This window comes from Melanerpes formicivorus, unplaced genomic scaffold, assembly GCF_026170545.1.
Source record: "Melanerpes formicivorus ecotype bairdi unplaced genomic scaffold, bMelFor1.0.p_v2 SCAF_26, whole genome shotgun sequence".
Lineage (NCBI taxonomy): Eukaryota > Metazoa > Chordata > Aves > Piciformes > Picidae > Melanerpes > Melanerpes formicivorus.
Window position 1 is genome coordinate 10,266,110 of NW_027142378.1, and position 18,231 is coordinate 10,284,340.

The 18,231-nt window shown below is 57.3% G+C and overlaps 2 protein-coding genes across 4 annotated transcripts in view; both read left to right on the plus strand.

Moving 5' to 3' along the window:
- Positions 1-12,526, plus strand: part of KLHDC3 (kelch domain containing 3) — a 36,708-nt gene extending 24,182 nt beyond the window's left edge. For both annotated transcript variants that reach the window (XM_068153611.1, XM_068153610.1), the window contains exons 6-11: positions 1,303-1,516; positions 2,761-2,847; positions 4,092-4,200; positions 11,030-11,103; positions 11,608-11,686; positions 11,872-12,526. In XM_068153611.1, coding sequence (XP_068009712.1) covers positions 1,303-1,516; positions 2,761-2,847; positions 4,092-4,200; positions 11,030-11,103; positions 11,608-11,686; positions 11,872-11,938 — 630 coding nt within the window. In that variant the 3' untranslated portion in view covers positions 11,939-12,526. The remainder of the gene's footprint in view (positions 1-1,302; positions 1,517-2,760; positions 2,848-4,091; positions 4,201-11,029; positions 11,104-11,607; positions 11,687-11,871) is intronic.
- A 623-nt stretch (positions 12,527-13,149) lies between these two features.
- On the plus strand, positions 13,150-18,207 carry NPAS4 (neuronal PAS domain protein 4). 2 transcript variants are annotated; one of them, XM_068153607.1, is made up of 8 exons: positions 13,150-14,735; positions 15,317-15,483; positions 15,580-15,719; positions 15,885-15,990; positions 16,134-16,395; positions 17,151-17,260; positions 17,685-17,820; positions 17,900-18,207. In XM_068153607.1, the coding sequence occupies exons 1-8, from the start codon at positions 14,635-14,637 to the stop codon at positions 18,186-18,188; spliced, it is 1,311 nt and encodes a 436-aa protein (XP_068009708.1). In that variant the 5' UTR covers positions 13,150-14,634; the 3' UTR covers positions 18,189-18,207. The 2 variants fall into 2 exon arrangements, with proteins under 2 accessions (XP_068009708.1, XP_068009709.1); XM_068153608.1 differs by having other exon boundaries at positions 15,583-15,719.
- Positions 18,208-18,231: the final 24 nt, after the last annotated feature.

Sequence of the window (18,231 nt, forward strand, 5' to 3'; positions counted from 1 at the left end):
GATGATCCTTGTGGTCCCTTCCAACCCTGACTGATACTATGATCCCTGTTGGACTGAGAGTAAGGGCTGCATAAAGAGGCCCTGAGTAACCAGGTCTAGGGGAAGGTGTCCCAGCCCCTGGCAGAGGGCTTGGAGCTAGATGATCTGTGAGATCCCTTCCAACCCAAACCACTCTGTGAATCTTTGTCTACCCACACTTGTCTCACAGCTTCTGTCTGATGACAGGCTGGGCTTTGGAGGTCTTTTCCAAGCTTATTGATTCCATGAGGCTGGGATCTGCAAGAGGGGAAATCCTCTAGGAATGGGTAGCCACCCATTGTCATAGTTTGAGGAGGGTGCCTTTAAAAACAAACAAAAACCCAAACAAACAAAAACCCAACCCAAACCTTCGAGATGAGTCCTTCAGGAGGGTCCAGGAGGTGGATGCCAGAAAATGGTAACTTCATTATTCAACCCCATAATGCTGCTATCAGTTTATAAGCTGGCAGCAAGGCCAACTCAGTCTCTTTCCTCCCTCCTTCAGCTTTCCAGAGGGAGTCCTTAATCTGGTAGCATGGGGGAGTAGGCCTCTTTGTAGCCTTGGGAGGCCTGGCTAGTTTGTGCTGCACAATTGTTGCCTGCTTAGGCTGGTGAGGAGAAAATGAGCCCAGGGGCTTGTGGCTTAGTCTGGTTAGGGGAAGGTTTGGAGGGGCTTTCATCTGTCCTGTATATGCATTAGGTGTTAAGGATCCATGTGTTCTGTATTCTCCTGTGTATTTCTGTATTTCTCTCCAATCCAAGGAGAGCAGGGTTGTTTTACTTCCTTTGGGAGTAAAATCATTGCTGCCTGCTCTTTAAACTAACCACAGAATCAAACCCTCAGGTTGGAAAAGACCCTCAGGGTCACCAAGTCCAACTGATAACCCTGCTCCACAAGGCTCACCCCTAAACCAGAGCCCCAAGCACCACATCCAAACCACCTTTAAGCACATTCAGGCTTGGGGACTCCACCACCTCCCTGGGCAGCACATTCCAATGCCTGACCACTCTTGCTGGGAAAAACTGCTTCCTCATGTCCAGTCTAACCCTACCCAGTCCCAGCTTGAGGCCATTCCCTCCTGTTCTGTCACTAATTACCTGGGAGAAGAGACCAGCAGCAGCCTCTCTACAATGTCCTTTCAGGTGGTTGCAGAGAGCAGTGAGGTCTCTCCTCAGCCTCTTCTTTTGCAGTGTAACCAGCCCCAGCTCCTAAGGCACAGCTCAGGTTGTGTCAGCTGGGTAACCTGCCTGCTTCCTGTCTGGTGTTTGGTTGTGTCCCTTCAGGGTACCCCAGCCCGCTGGAGAGACTTCCATTCGGCTACCATCATCGGGACGAAGATGTACGTCTTTGGGGGCAGAGCCGACCGCTTTGGGCCCTTCCACTCCAACAATGAGATCTACTGCAACCGCATCAAGGTGTTTGACACGGAAACAAACTCCTGGCTGGACTCCCCTCACACCCCGGTGCTGCCCGAGGGCCGCCGCAGCCATTCGGCATGTGAGTCTGGGGCTGCTGAGGGCATCGGCGCTGGGCCCCAGCCTGCCCAGCATCTTCAGTGGTGAGCTGGATGAGGGCAGTCAGTCAGTCATCAGCTAACTTGCAGATGACACCAACTTGTCGGCAAGTGTTGATCTGTTGGAGGGCAGAAGGGCTCTGCAGAGGGACCCTGACAGGCTGGGCAGATGGGCAGAGGCCAGCATGATGGCATTCAACAAATCCCAGTGCCAGGGGCTGGACTTTGGCCACAACAACCCCAGGCAGAGCTGCAGGCTGGGGTCAGAGTGGCTGAGAGCTGCCAAACAGAGAGGGACCATGGGGTACTGATAGCTGGCTAAACATGAGCCAGCAGTGCATCCAGGTAGCCAAGAAGGCCAAGGGCATCCTGGCCTGGATCAGGAATAGTGTGGCCAGCAGGAGCAGGGAGGTCATTGTGCCCCTGTGCTCAGCACTGGTTAGGCCACACCTTGAGTCCTGTGTCCAGTTCTGGGCCCCTCAGTTTAAGAAGGACATTGAGAGACTTGAAGGTGTCCAGAGAAGGGCAACAAGGCTGGGGAGAGGCCTTGAGCACAGCCCTGTGAGGAGAGGCTGAGAGCCCTGGGGCTGCTTAGTCTGGAGAGGAGAAGACTGAGAGGGGATTTAATCAATGTCTATAAATATCTGAGGGCTGGGGGTCAGGAGGGAGGGGACAGGCTCTGCTCAGCTGCACCCTGGGACAGGACAAGGGGCAATGGACATAAACTGCAGCACAGGAGGTTCCACCTCAACATGAGGAGGAACTTCACTGTGAGGGTGACAGAGCCATGGAGCAGGCTGCCCAAAGAGGTTGTGGAGTCTCCTTCTCTGGAGACTTTCCAGCCCCATCTGGATGTGCTCCTGTGCTAGCTTCTATGGCCCTGCTCTAGCGGGGGGTTGGACTCCATGATCTTGGGAGGTCCCTTCCAACCCCTAGCATCCTGTAATCCTGTGAGATAGATTATTGTGAGCTGAACTGGGAGGAGTCCACCCCTCAGGCTGTCAGAATCCTCTGGAACATTCTGTGTACAACCAGCATCGAGTTCTAAACTGTAACAGTTAGTATTGAGTACGCAGAGCCTGGCTTCTGTGGGAACCTGCCTGCCAGTGAGAAGCCCTGCCTGTGAGGGGGGTGCAAGTGAAGGTGGAGAGCCAGCAGCACCTTGCTTTGTTGTGCTGGGGGCCTCCTCGATGGGCACACTGACGATGCCTGTGCTTACCGCCCGCAGTCAGCTACAACGGCGAGCTCTACGTGTTCGGTGGCTACAACGCGCGTCTGAACAGACACTTCCACGACCTCTGGAAATTCAACCCAGGTATGTATGCTTTTAACCTGGGGGGTGCTGATAGTGCTTGAAGGCCCTCAAGATATCTCAGCCTTCTCTCCAAGGGCTAGGAGCCCACCTGAGGGGGACAATGGGTCTTGTAAAAGCAGCCATGTGAACGCGCTGCTGTGCTTGGGACCCCTCTCCTTCCTCAGACCGTCTCCAAGTCCCAGAAAGTGGGAAGGGAAGTGTTGCTGAAAGACAGGCCTCATCAAAGGGTGGCTGGCCAAACTGTGGCTGGTTCTTCAGTGTGCATAAGTGGTGGAAGAAGATATGGGGAAGCAATGGGGTTAGGGGAACTGGGGAAAGCACTCAGGTCAAGCTGCAGGATCACCACCCCTCAGTCTCGGTACCAGATCAAACTGTGCAGCAGCAGGGGTTGTTCTTCAGCTGGCACTCTGACTACCAATCCCTTGTGAGCTGTTTTGGGGTCCTCAGGCACTTGTTGTAGTTCATTAGACTGTTTTCTAACTAAATCTCCTTCTCTGGAGCCTTTCCAGCCCCATCTGGATGTGTTCCTGTGTGCCCTGGGCTGGATTCTGTGGCCCTGCTCTGGCAGGGGGGTTGGACTCAATGATCTTTGGGGTTCCCTTCCAATCCCTAACATCCTGTGATCCTGTGTAGTTGCTTTGCATGGTGAAGTTACCTGAGACCAATCAACTTGGTGCTCCCCAGGCTAGTTGCTGAGCTCATGTGAGAGCTTCTGAAGGTTTCAGTGCTGTGCATGAGTGATCAGTCAGCCTCCCAGAATCTGCCACAGAGCAGCAAGGACAGAGGCTGCTGTTCTCTCCACCTGCTTCAGTTGCTGTCTGTGAGGATCCTCTGCATTCAGAGTTGCTGCCAGCAGATGGAGCTGGGGACTGGGCCTCCCTTCAGAGCTGCCCCACAGCAGGGTGCTGTGGAAAAGGGGTTGCCTTCCTGCTCCTGGAGCACTGCTCTGTACCTTCCCTGTGATGTCTGACTGTGGGTCCTGGCACTCAGGCTTTGCAAGCAAAAGGCCTTGACCTGCAACTTGTCTCTCAGCAGGCAGAGCTCCAGGGCTGGGCCTGGCATTTGAGCAAGGCTGCAGGAACCTCATGGAAGTGCGAGGAGGTCACTAAGGAGGGTGGATGTTGGGTTTTGTGGGGCAATGAGCCTCTGGTTTCCCTATGATCCATTTAAATCCATAACCTGCTTATACCTGGCTCATGGACAGGCTCTTGTGCCAACCTAGTGCACTCTTTTCCACCCCTTAGTTTCCCTTTCTTGGAGGAAGATTGAGCCCAAGGGGAAGGGCCCGTGTCCTCGACGCCGGCAGTGCTGCTGCAGAGTGGGGGACAAAATCATTCTCTTTGGAGGCACCAGGTGAGTTGGTGGCTCTGGGAGAGGGTTTCCCACTTCCCTTCAGCACTGTGTCCCTCCCTGCTGTGCCCTGTGCTGCAGTCAGAAGCACACAGAAACTGTCCTGTCTGGAAGAGTCCAGAAGAAAATGCTTTCCCCATGAGAATCGTTAGATGCTGGAATCCCCTCCCGAGGGAAGCAGTGGATTGCCTTGCACCTGGGGACAGCTTTAGGGCTCAGCTTGACAGAGTGCTGGGCCAGCTCATTTCAACTGTACTGTTAGGAATGGGCTGCCCAGGGAGGTGGTGGAGTCACCATCACTGGAGGTCTTTGAGAGGGGACTGGATGAGGCACTTGGTGCCATGGTTTAGTTGATGAGATGGTGTTGGGTGAGAGTTTGGACTTCATGATCTCAAAGGTCTTTTCCAACCTGGTTAATTCTATTCTATTCTAACCTAGAAAGGTTGGAGCAGATGATCCTTGGGGTCACTTCCAACCTGGCACTCTGTGGTTCTGTGATGTGCTTTACAAGTGTGAGAAGTGCTGTAGATCAGAGCTCCTCTAGAAAAAGGACAAGAGGCTGAGGATGTCCTGCAAGCTTGTAAAGCACCTGGTGACAAGCCTTCAAGTAGAGGCAGAAGTGTGCAATGTGCTGCTCAAGAGGGGTTGTGCAGTGGTCAAGTTTGCTGTGAAAGAGGTGGTGGGGAGGAGGTCCTGCCCTCAGAATGCCAAGTGTCCTCATCTGCTGTGCTGTAGCACAGCTCGGGCTGGCTTATCCTCCCCTGTGTGCTGCCCTGCTGCTCCCATCAGAGGTTGTTTCTTTCTGTCTGTGGTCGGTGTGGTGCCTGCCAAGCTGCAGTGGGAGGTCAGCTCAGCTGGGAGCTGTTTGAAGAGCCCATGCACACAAGAAGGCAGCACTCCCTTCTGTGCTAGTGCTCCTCAGCAAAGTTTCCATTCACAAGAGGGACCTGGTGTCAAGGATTCAGCTGTCAAACACTGGAGGTGACACTGTCAGCCAGCAGGGCAGCTGAATGTGGCCAAGAGCCTTAACAGCTGCTAAAAGAAAGGAAGTAGCCCATCAGCAGAACACACTCTGATGTCTGGAGTGACAAATTGCAGCTCTGAAGCACAGGCCTCTTCCACAGCATCTACCTTGCAGAGACATCTGAAATGTTTTCAGCCCTCCACGTGGTTTGGAGAACTTTGGGGCTCTCTCTGAGCCCCAGGCTGTGACTTTTAGAGGCTAATTGTGAAAACAGGACAAGTCAGGGCAGATTCTCTCTCCAGTTCTGTGGCCCCCAACACAAGAAGGGCATGGAACTGTTGAAGTGGGTCCAGAAGAGAACCATGAAGATGATCAGAGGGCTGGAGCACTTCCCATGTGGGGAGCAGCTGAGAAAGTTGGGGCTGTTCAGCCTGGAGAACAGAAGGCTTTGTGGAGACCTTAGAGCTGCTTTCCAGTACCTGAAGGGGGCCTACAAAAATGCTGGGCAGGGACTTCTGACAAGGGCTTGTAGTGCTAGGATGAAGAGGAGTGGCTTTAAGCTGGAAGAAGGGAGATTCAGGCTGGATATCAGAAAGAACAGTTTTCCAGTGAGGGTGATGAGACACTGGACACTGCCCAGGGAGACTGTAGATGTCCCCTCCCTGAAGGTGTTCAAGGCCAGGTTGGACAGGGCCTTCAGGAACCTGATCCAGTGGAAGGTGTCCCTGCTCATGGCAGGGGAGTTAGAAATAGATACCTTTAAGGTTCCTTTCAACACAAACCATGCTGTGAGTCTGTGGCTTGAGCATAGCAGTGTTTGGAATGAAGAGCCTCCGGGCCCCAGAAGTGCCAAGGGTTGCAGGATGTCCATGCAGATGTGAGGGAGTGCCTTGTCCAGGTGAGGTACACAGGGGTGCTGCATTGATCCAGTCTCCCCAACAGACAGTGGCTGCAGGTTTGTACAGTAGAAGGCTGAGCAGGGTCCAGTGGCATTTGGGGCTGCTGTGAGATGCTGCAGTGTGGATTTGTGGTCCAGCAGTGGCTGAACTCCGGTGTTGAACCTCTAGGTCCTCCCAGGAGGTGCTGGCAAGCCAGAAGAACCTTGACATCAGCTTTTGGGAGTTTGGTCCATCTCTGCCAGGCAACACAGCAGGGCTTTGCTCTCTCCACCAAACAACTTCAGTACTCAATGTATTCCTTCACCCAGATTCAGCCCCAGTTTGGGATAGGAAGAGCTGCTGGCAGCCAAGAACGCAGGCGGCTCGGGCTGGAAGGGGGAGATGGAGGCGAGCGCTGTGCTGGCTTCCTGTAACAGTTATCAGGTGTATTCTGGAGCTGCCTGCAGAGATAAGAAGTTTTCCAGGAAGTCATTGTAATGGAGAACTCCCTGTGGTCTGCCTCCTGACCTGTGCTCCCCTGCCCAGGAAGGGGGAGGAGGAGCCAGGAGGCTCCACTTGCCAGGCGGCAGCGCTGGGGGGTGGGCAGGCAGGCGAAATCCCTTTGTGTCAGGACCGAGAGGGACTTCTGCTGAGGCCACATCTGAAACACTCTGCCCACTTCTGGGCTCCCCAGGTGAAGGACAGAGAGGTGCTGGAGAGGGTACAGAAAAGGGCTACAAAGATGCTGAGGGGACTGGGACAGCTCTCTTAGGAGGAAGAGAATTTTGTCCTTTTAGTCTGGAAAAGAGAGGAGTGAGGAGGGATCTCTGTGCTCAGAAACACTGACAGGCTGGGTGTCGGGAGGAGGGGGCCAGGCTTTCTTCAGTGATGCCAGTGACAGGACAAGGGGTAACAGGCACAAACTTGAAGAAGCTCCATCTAAACATGAGGAGGAACTTCTCTAAGGGTGATGGAGCACTGGAGCAGGCTGCCCAGGGAGGTGTTGGAGTCTCCTTCCCTGGCGATACTCAGAACCCCCCTGGATGTGTTCCTGTGCGACCTGCTCTAGGTGAGCCTGGCTTGGCAGGTGTTGGACTCAACCTCCAGAGGTCCATTGCAACTTTCACCATCCTGTGATTCTGCAGTGTGCCTACTCCTGTGGCACCTGGATGCTTAGTTTCTTTGGTTGTACTGCCCAGACCCTGGGCTTTTGGCCCCAGCTCTGGTCTCTTCCTGCTGCCAGCAGCAATCCTATCGTCTGTGTCCATTTGAGTGACAGGCACTAAACTCAGTGTTCCCCTGAGCTGTGGCACAGTTGTGGCCCTGGTCTGATTTCCTCCCAAACCCATGCAATAAAACTGTTTAGCTAAAGAGATCACAGAATCATCCAATCATAGAGGGCTTTGGGTTGGGAGGAACCATAAAGATCATCTCGTTCCAACCCCCCTGCCATGCTCAGGGCACCTTCCACTACACCAGGCTGCTAGAGGTCCAACCTCCCTGGGCAACCTGTTCCAGAGTCTCACCACCCTCACTGGAAACAAATTCTCCCTAATATCCAGCCTAATCTCCCCTCTTCCAGCTTAAAGCCACTCCCCCTTGTCCTGGCATTACAAGCCCTTGTCAGAAGTCCCTCCCCAGCTGTCTTGTAGGCCCCTTCAGGGACTGGAAGGTTGCTCTAAGGTCTCCCCAGAGCCTTATGCCAATTCAGGTTTGTTTTCAGGCTGTGATTTCCCTGTCAGTGCTTGATTCTAGTGAGAGGCTGGGGGCTCTCCCTGGGTGCTTGATACCTAAGATCATTCATCAATGTGCCAAGTTGCTGTGCAGCTGGAACAAGTTTTGCTGAGCTCTGGCTGGCAAAGGGGTGCCCTTGCACCCTGCTGGCAGGGAGTTGTGCCTCTCCTGCTCTTGAACTCCAGGCTTTCCCTTGCTGCTTGCAGCTGGGTGATTAAAAGCACAGATGTGGTGCCTGCTGGCTTTCCTTTGAAAGATAAGGGATGGTCTGGGATTTCCTGTGACGTGGATGTGAGATTAGATTGTGGTGTGGGGAGCACAGAGGGGTGGAATTAAAGGGGCTTTTGCCTGTGTCCAGGCAGATGGGACCCATCAGCAACAGGTCTTCACTGCCAGCAGTGAGCTGCAGCTTGTGCTGCTGGGGCTGTGGGAAGCTGGCAGAGGCAGGTACTGCCTCATGTCCCATGAGATGTGAAGCTTGGTGGGTCATGGTTGGGGAAGCAAGTGACACTGATGTGAGAGTTCACTGTGTGAGGTCCCAGCTAAGCAGTGAGGACACTTTCAATTACCTTGTCACAAACCAAAGCAGGACTCTAACCACCATTTCTTCCCTTCCCATTCTCCACATGGCCATCAGCCAGGGCAGTCCTCTCTGGTCAGTGACCAGTTTCTCAGGTGGTGCTTTGGCTGTTCCATCAAGACTGCAGGCTTCTGCAAGGCCATCCTCATGTTGGCACAAGCAGGGAGCTGTGGCTGGAACCCACAGGGATTCTCAAGCCAAACTGAGCACTGCCTGTGCTTGCCCTGCCATGCAGATGATTCCTTGCTGCTCCAAGTGAAGTCACTTGGAATATCTCAGTGGCTGTGCTGGAATAATTGCAGTAGATCCTAACCATGGGAGACCTGGAGCCACAAACAGCATTTGCCTGGGTAGGATCTGTTTCAAACCTTGTGCTGTTGTGCTTGGCATGCAGACTGAGCTCATCCAGCAGACCTCACAAGCAGGCCAGGCACTGACATCAGCAGAGGAACACATGCAGGATGTTGTCCTGGCTGCAGTTTGCTAACCTGGTGGCTTTTGCTGGAGTTTGTGCTACCAGAGAGGTGATTGTCCCACTGCACTCAGCACTGGGTTCAGTTTTGGGGCCCTCACTACAAGAAGGACATTGAGGTGCTGGAGCAGGTCCAGAGGAGAGCAGCAAAGATGGTGAAGGGTTTGGAGAATAGATCTTGTGAGGAGCAGCTGAGGGAGCTGGGATTGTTTAGTCTGGAGAAAAGGAGGCTGAGGGGAGAGCTCATTGCTCTCTACAACTTCCTCAAGGGAGGCTGGAGTGAGGGGGGGGTTGGGCTCTTCTCCCCCCTCACAACTGATAGGGCAAGAGGAAATGGCCTCAAATTACAGCAGGGGAGGTTTAGGTTAGACACTAGGAAAAACTTCACTGCAGGGGTTCTCAAAGACTGGAAGAGGCTCCCTAGGGAAGTGACTGAATCCCCATCCCTGGCTGTATTTAAAAGCCTAGAGGTGGTGCTTAAGGACAGGGTGCAGTAGTGGCCCTGGTAGATTTAGGTAATGGCTGGGCTTGAGGATCTTAAAGGTCTTTCCAACCATAGCAGTTCTGTAATGCAGCAGCTACAGAGGAGGGACAGAGCTGCCCCTAAGCCAGGGTGAAGACCTTCAGGTGCTTGTTTGTTGCTGCTGCCTTTACTTGTCTGTAGAGAAAGCTGCACATCTGCAAAGCACCTTCCACGTTGTCTTCTGAGGAGGCAGCTGGGCTTGTGCTGCAGCTGGGCTTGTGCTGCAGCAGTGTGGGTGCAGTGCATGCAGCCTCAGTCCCCAGCAGCACTGCTGAAGGTCCTGAGAGCACACAGAGAGGAGCATCTGGCTCACAGGTTGCCATGGCCCAACTCAGGAGTGCCATATGGCATGTGGTGGTCTGCAGCTGGTTCACACAGCCCTGGAAAGCTAAGAGCTGAGGTGGGCACAGCAGTGTTGCCTGCAGGCTGTGGCTCCTGCTGCTGCTCCATCAGGTTGCAGACAATCTGGATGCTCACCAGCTACTGGGCAGGGCTGCTGCCTTCTCTCAAGACAGGACATGGCTCCCATGGTCAGTGGCACTGCACCACAATGAGCTTGCCAAGTGTCCCCTGGGGGTTCCAGCTTCTCTTCCCTGACCTCCCTGAAGACACCAGCACAGCTTTTTGGGCTTGGTGTGGTGGTGGTGTGTGACGTCTGATTCTTCCCAGATCAGATGTCTGTCCCTTGTGATGCTCTTGCAAATCCTTCTGCTTGCCATTTCATGCCTGCCCTTGGCTGTGAGGTGAAGCTGGCCTGAGGTCTGCACAAAGACAAGGTGTGGGCTGGGTCAGGCTGCCCCACATGGTGTTTGGGGCCAGCTTTGGATGGGCTGAGCACCACCTGCCCAGGCAGCTGGATCCATGTCTCCTGCCATGCTCCTAGGGCAGCTTTTCAGGATGGAGCAGTGCTGTGGCAGCTGGTGAGGCTCCAACAGTGCACTGGGCTCTCCAGCTGGTGCCAGCCTGCCTGGCCCTGCCTGCTGTAGACTCTTTGTCCCAGAGAGAGGGACAGAAGCTTCTGAAAGCATGTCTGCCAGCCTTCAGGAGCTGCTTGACACCCTTTCTCCAGTCTGCTCAGGCCTCTTCTCAGCCTGGTCCTGGGGATCAGCTTTCCCTGTCTGACTGAAGCTCTTTGGAGGGTTGGAGCCACTGAAATTGCTGAACAAATAGAACTTTGGGACAAGCCTCTGCTCTGGGAAGAGCTGTTTGCCACCGCCTTGCCCCTGCCCTCAGGGTGGGTGCCACTGCTCTGGGGAAGGCCCTTGGCTTGCTCAGTTGTTGGAGAGCAGTTTGGGAGGTACCCAGGGGATGAGAAGTGAAACCAGCCAGGGGCTGGACAAAGTACAAGGAGGGAAAAGGGATGTTCCCCACAGAGTGGGACCTGTGTTTGGAGGTGCAGCAAAGTAAGAGAAGGAAGGAGGCCTACAGCTGGAGTTGTCAGAGTCATGCAGGAGACAGTTCATCCATGCCTTACTCTGCCTTGCAAAGGAGATGGTGCAGTGGTGTGGGCTCTGCAAGGAGCTGGGAGAGGGAGGGCTTTGGGTGCTCCTGGGGGGGGGATCAGAGGGACCCTGCATGGGGCAGAAAGAGTTCTGGACTCCCCCAGCCCTTGGGGAGCCCAGGAGACCAGAGCTGGTGTACAAGCATTCTAGCACTGACTGCCCCACTTTGGTTTCTGCAGCCCATCTCCAGAGGAGGGAATGGGTGATGAATTCGACCTGATGGATCACTCAGATCTCTACATCCTTGACTTCAGTACGTGAGCACTCCCTGCCCAGCTTGCACCCCTCCCCACGAGCTGCTCTGTGAGCAGGGCCTGCACCACAGCACGTCCTGCATGGCCATGGGTGCTTCCCTCTTGGAGGCACCACTCAGACACAGCTGTGCTGGAAGGCCTGAGCTGGACTCATGGCTCTTCATGAGCTGCTCCACAAACTTTTCATTGGGGCAGAGGAAACTGCTGCAGGCTGTCCCTGCTGTGCACCCCACCTTAGCCCCCACCCTGAGGAATAGGGTGCTCTGCCTTGTAGCACTGGTTGCTATGCCCCCACCATAGCAGGAGCCTCCCTGGGTTGTGGAGTCTCCTTCTCTGGAGACCTTGAAGACCCATCTGGCTGTGTTCCTGTGTGACCTGCCCTGAGTGATCCTGATTTGCCAGGGAGGTTGGACAGATCCCCAGAGGTCCCTTCCCACCCCTACCCTTGCCTGATTCTGTGGTCCAGGAAAGGACTGCTGTGGCTAACTGCTCTCTCTCCACAGGCCCCAGTCTGAAGACACTGTGTAAGCTAGCAGTGATTCAGTACAGCCTGGACCAGTCCTGCCTTCCCCACGACATCAGGTACTGTGTGCCTTGCTGGGAGGTCACCCCATGGGTGCTCCAGCCCCGGCTGAGGGCTGCCTGGGACCCTCTTCGGCACCGCGCAGCTGCGGGGCGTGCTGGGCTGGAGAGCACCCTGGGGGCTGCCCCGGCCCTGGGAGCTGTGTTGGTGCCCTCCCTCAGCACGTCCCCTTGGTGTGTTGCAGATGGGAGCTCTCTGCCATGACGACCAACAGCACCATCAGCCGCCCCATCGTCTCGTCCCAGGGCTGAGGCCGGCCCGCCCCTCTGCCACCCTGCCCTTGCTCCTCCACACGACGACTTCTTCCTCCACTGCCTGCATGAGTTTTTGTAGCCCTTTCAAGCAAGGAACGTGTGAGCTCAGTCTGTCTTCCCCTAGCTAGGCCTCTCTCTGCTCTTGTCACGTGTTGGGCAGCACAAGTGGACAGGCAGAGCAGGCTGCCAGGGAAGGAATCCACTCAGCCCAGCAGCGGGACTGTGAACTGCTCTCCTTGCCGACGGCTCCGGCGTCTCCTGCCTTCCTTCCCCTTCTTGCCTGTGGAGCACCATCTCTGCTGGCCTGGTCCCTGGCCACTTCCCAAGGGCCTGAACCAACTCCTACCACCAGCCACGTCCTGGGGTTGGCCCTGGGCTCTGAACTGTTCCTGTGCTGCAGCGGGAGAGCAGGGATCTCCGTGCCTGCGCCTGCCAGTGCCGACCACCTCCCTGGCAGCGGAGCGCAGGCCCCAGCCCCACGCTGAGCCTGATGTGGGGGCCTGGACCCAACTGCCCAGCTCCCAACTGCCCAGCTCCCACTGTAAAACAGCAACTGGGGGGGAGTTTTATAAATGCTGAGGCAGATGTGGTTTCTCCTGCTCTTTGTCCTAGCAGGTCAGCTGAGGGGAAACAAAAGTTTGGGAGGGGAAGAGGCTGAACCAGGTGCTTTCTCCTGCAGCTGCAGGCCAACGTTGTCTTGTGGCTGCTGTGGGTTGTCTGGTGTGAGCTGCAGCCTTGGCTGGGGTGGGAGAAGAGTAGCTGCACTGCTGTGGTGTGCCTGGGGCTGTGCTGCCCTGCAGGAGAATCACACAGAATCAACCAGGTTGGAAAAGACCTCAGAGCTCATCAAGTCCAACCTCTTACCTAACACCTCCTGACAACTAAGCCATGGCTCCAAGTGCAACAGCCAAGCCTTTTTTCAACACCTCCAGAGACAGAGACTCCACCACCTCCCTGGGCAGCACATCCCAGTGGCCAATTACATTTTCTGGGAAGAACTTTCTCCTCACCTCCAGCCTAAACCTCCCCTGGCACAGCTTGAGACTGTGTCCTCTTGTTCTGGTGCTGGTTGCCTGGGAGAAGAGACCAACCCCCACATGCCTACAACTTCCTTTCAGGTAGTTGTAGAGAGCAAGAAGGTCTCCCCTGAGCCTCCTCCAGGCTAAGCAACCCCAGCTCCCTCAGCTGCTCCTCACAGGGCTGCTCCAGACCCCTCCTCAGCCTCACTGCCCTTCTCTGGACACATTCAAGTGTCTCAATGTCTATAAAGTGAGGGCAGGGAAGGAGATGCTGCATCTCTCCTGGGCTCTGCTGCCTCAAAATGTGGGTGGCCCACAGCTCCCTGCTCCAGGGAAGGAGGTTGGAAGGGTGTCTGAGGCAGCCTTCCTAGATGGCACAAAGAGCCCCATCCTGTGGAGGTGTCTGATGTGAAGAGGAGCTGTGGTGGCACCAGTAGCAGAGTTAACAGAGGGAAAGCTAGGAAGGTGCTCTGTGGGTTGTAAAGTCACAGGGCAGGCAAGAGATGGTGGTGGCTGCCTGCCAGAGAGGAGTGGCAGAAGGCCCAGGCTGTCTCCTGCCTCGAGGGCTGGCATGTAGCCAGGGTCAAGTGCTGCTCATCCAGCAGCATGAGTTCACAGATGTCTGGGCTCCTCAGTCTGTGGGAGGAAGGCCACTGGGGGTGTGAGGGAGCAGTCTGGGGTGGTGTGCAAGCAGCAAAACCCCCCTGACAAGAGAATGGAAGGCACCACCCTGGCAACAGGAGCTGGCAGCACAGCTGGCTCAGGGAAAGCAGCTCCAGCCTGGGCTGCTCCTTTGTGGTCCTGTAAGGGCTGGATGGACATCTCCCACATGTTGTCCAGCATCTGTATCTCCCCTTCCCCAGCACTAAAGCACCAAGCTTGCTCTCCTTGTAGTGTGCCAGGCAGCAGGAGACACCTCCAGACCACCCAGCACCACAGCACTGGGCAGCATGATGCTGAGCAGAGACTCCCCAAGGTGCTCCTGGCTCTGTCCATGAATGGCTGCCACTGGCTGCTCTAGGGAGCATCAACCTCTGGGACACTGAGTGGAGACAAAAGGCCCTAGAGAGGCTCAGCTCCCCGTGCCAGCTGCTTCTAGATGAGCAAAAGCAAACCTTTGGTTGGACCCTGCTGCAGAACCAAGGATGGGACAATGCTCACCACCTGGTCCAGGTGTTTCCACTAGTTCCCTCTTCCAGCACCCAGCTCAGTGGTGCTGGAGAGCAGCTGCTGGGTGGGCAGGCTAACCATGGGCCTTCAGCCCATCACAGGCTTCCTACTGGGCTGGTAACAACTGTGAGCCAGGAGCCAGGCAGATGTTTGTCTCTCAGGGGGGATCCCTGCTACCGTCATCGTCACCCCCTCGGAGCGGCCAGGTTTGCTTTAAAGCCCCTGGCTTCCTTTTATTGCTTCCCCTCTCGGATTGCAGCCAGCTGCAGGGGCTATTTTTAGCAGCCAGCCTTCTAAAAATAGCCCTGAGCTGTTTGGAGTTGCGTCAGGAGAGGTAACCCTCACAGCGAGGGGCTTGGCCCCTGCGCCCCAGGAGGCTACAAAAGGAGGCCGGGAGCAGCAGGGTCAGCGAGTTCAGAGGCAGCCAGGAGGCAAAGGAGGTAGCAGTGCCCTGCCAGCTCCAGGCATCCTTCTGCCAGCTCCAGGCCTCCTCCTGCCACCACCATGACCATCTTCTGCAGCCACTGCCACAGGCCCCTGCAGGCAGAGATGAGCTGCCTGCCCAAGAGAGGGGCACAAGTGCCTACTGCCTCGAAGCCGTTCAGGTGAGCTCCCACCCACCCCCAGAGCTCTGATGGCTCCTAGCTTGGGAGAGCCCTGGGTCAGCTTACAGAGCCCCAACAGCCTTTGGCAGGGGCTGGCACCAGCGCAGGGGGAGGAGGTGGAGGAGCTGGGAGGGCCAGAGGGGTTTTGGGTGGCCAAAGGGTGAAGGCAGACCCAACGGGCCGGGGCTCGCGTTCTGGCACTGGATGCAGTTTCCATCCTCGGGGGGCTTGCTAGGGAGGTCACACCACTTGGGTCCCCCCCTGAACCACAGGTCATTGTCCAACCCACCTCCCAGCGAGAGGGGGACCAGCTGTGCCAGCAGTGTGTCCCCTTGGGCAGCCATAAGCAGCTCTGCTTGCACCCACTGCACCTAAACAGCCACCAGGGGTTTGCCATCCCAGAGACAGCTGGCACGGGCACTGAGCGTCTGCAGGAGCATCTCCCTGTCCCTGAGCTTGGGCACTGAGCCTCTCTGGGGGAGCATCTCCCTTCCATATCCCCAGGCTTGCAGTTCTGCCTGTAGCGCTGGGTGCCGTCGCTTCCTTTCCGGACACCCCTCCCCAGACCGCTGGCTTTGCAGGTCAACCAAGAGCGCTTCCAAGGCTCGCCGAGACCAGATCAATGTGGAGCTGCAGGCGCTGCGCTCCCTGCTGCCCATCTCTGCGCGGGAGAAGGAACGGCTCTCCTACCTCCACACGATGGCCCTGGTGTGCCTCCAGCTGCGGGGGGCTCAGCTGTTCCCTCCAGGTACCCACGGCACTGCCGCGGTCCCCGCCAGCTGTGCTCTGCAAGGGGCACTGCTCCCGCGGCACACAGCCAGCGCCTCGCCCTCTGCTCCCCCAGCAGACTCGGCTGCTCCCGCGGGACCGGCTCCCGCCGCAGAGCTGCTCTCCCTGCTGCCGGGCTTCCTGCTCGTGTTCTCCGCCAACGGCAAGCTGGTCTACATCTCAGAGAATGTGGCTCAGGTCCTGGGTCTCTCCGTGGTACGGCCTGCCCACGGGGCGTTTGCAGTCACCGTCCCTGCCCTGGTGCCTCTGCGGCGTGCATGCCGTGCTGCCCTGGCAGACAAGGGGCCTCTGGCTCCGGTGGGACAGCATTCGGCACGCTGAGGTAGCCACAGTCCGCGATGGTAGCCCCCTCTTTGGCAGGTGGAGCTGCTCGCCCAGGGGGACACAGTCTTTGACCTCCTGGATGAGCGAACGCACGACGAGGTGCACAAGAAGCTCCTCCTTGCCCAGGAGGCACCGGGCAGCGGTAAGGAAGGGCTCAGCTGGCAGCTCGCCGGTGCTGCCGTCCTGCTCTGGCCCTTCTTGGTGCTCGGGGAGGCAGGGCCAGGCAGCCCCAGGAGCAGGGCGAGGCACCCCCTGCCCTACTCCGGGCGGTTTGTTTCCCTGCAGAAGTCACTTTTGTCAGCGAGATGCGCACCTCCAGGGCTCTCCGGCTGCAGCACGGGGGGAACCGGGCCGTGGCGGTGCGCGGCCGCTTCATGGCTCAGCGGTGCCCGGCCCCCTCCTCCTCCTCCTCCTCCTCCTCCTCCGCCTTCCTGGCCCTCTGCACGCCCCTCGCGCGGCTGCCTGCAGATGGCGACTCCAGCTCCCGGGATGACCTCTTCCAGAGCACACACCTCCTGGACATGACATTTGCTGACGTCACGGAAAGGTGAGGGCTGCCCGCGGCCACCACGGGCCCGACCGGACAGCTGGGGCAGCAAGGAGCATTCCCCTTGCGCAGGCCTGCGTGTGGGCTCTGGGCTGGACCCTGCACGAGCAGTCAGACCCTCCCAGGCACTCCTCAAGTGTATTTCCTCCCTCCCTCTTTCACAGCTCACAGAAGGGTTTGGGTTGGAAGGGATTTTACAGATCCCTTAGCTCCAAGCCCTGCCATGGGCAGGGACACCTTCCACTAGGGCAGGCTGCTCAAGGCACCACCCAGCTTGGCTGTGAACACCTCCAGGGAGGGAGCATCCACAGCCTCCCTGGGCAACCTGTTCCCACATCTCACCACTCTCACTGGAAAGCATTTCTCCTTGATACCCAGTCTCAAGTCTCCCCCCCAACCAGTTTGCAGACCTCCCCCTCATCCTAGCACTTCAAGCCCTTGGCAGAAGTTCTTTCCCAGCTTTCTTGGAGGCCTCCTTCAGGTACTGGAAGACTGCTGTAAGGTCTTCCTAGAGCCTTCTCTAGCCTGAACAGCCCCAACTCTCTCAGCCTGTCCCCAGAGGGGAGGTGCTCCAGCCCCTGATCATCTTTGTGGCCCCCTGGACCCACTCCACCGCTGTCCTCCTTCTGCTGGGGCCCCCAGAGCTGTACCCTTCTTCTTTTTGCTTTCCATCATGCAAAACCTGCTTCTTGCTGATGTGGAACAGAGACAGCAAAGCACTCAGTCCCCCCTCCCCTCCCTTTTGTGTTGCCCAGTGTCACCTACCACCTCGGCTACCGCAGGGAGGAGCTGATGGGTCAGTCATGGTACAACCTCCTGCACCCCGAGGATGTCCACCTAGCAGCTGCCCAGCACAGGGCCGTGGGTGAGTGTTAGGCCTGGGCACAGGTGTGGTTCTTCTCTGGCTCTACCTGAAGCCTGTCTCTCCAGGACAAGAGGAACAAAGTTATCTTAGTGACTATGGCTTCCTACTATGAAAAGATCAAAGCAGAGAATGTGCTACATGCCCCATGCAAGCTTTATATATTAAAGTAGCTTCCAAGAGTGGGAGCACAGCCACCCTGCTTTGACACAGTGCAGAAAGGAGGGCCAAGGCTGCTCCAGCCACAGATTTTTAAGAGGGGAAGACCATTATGGACCTGATTCCACTACCTCTGCCTCCTGACCCCGGCAGGGCCAGAGCAGCAGCCCGACTACAGCTCCCCCTGGAGCAGCTCCTGGGGTGTGTGGGCAGTCTGCGCCTCTGCCCTGGCACCTGTGGTAGGCTAATGCAAGGCCCTTGCCCGCAGTGCTGGGGGCCGGGGCTGCAGCAGGGCCTGCAGTGCTCCGTGTGCTGCGCAGAGACTGGACCTGGGCCTGGCTGCGCATGTCGGCGCGGCGGGACGGCGGGGGGCACACCATCACCTGCACCAGCCACTGCCTCAGGTGAGGGCTCAGGAGGCGGGAAGGAGAACAGCGCGGGGCTGTGCCGCGGGGCGCGCCCTCACCGCCGTCTCTGCTGCAGGGAGGAAGAGGCGGCTTATCTGCGTGCCCGACAGCACCGCCCCACGGCCATGGCGCCGCCACCCGCGCCTGCCGGCGCTGCGCCACCGCTGCCGGAGCTCAGCCTGCTAGCCGCGCAGCTCCGGGCTCTGGCTGACAGCCTCTCGCCGCCTGCTCCCGAGCCGTGGCCCTGGTCCGAGGCCGAAGCCTTGTCCGCCGCCCCGCCAGACGCCATCTTGGCCTGCCTCCTCGGCGACGCGCCGGAAGGGGCGGGTCCCCCGCCCGCCCTCGCGCCCTGCTTCCACCAATAAACGTCCTTCCCAACCCCAAGCTGCCTTGCTCGCTCGATGCGCG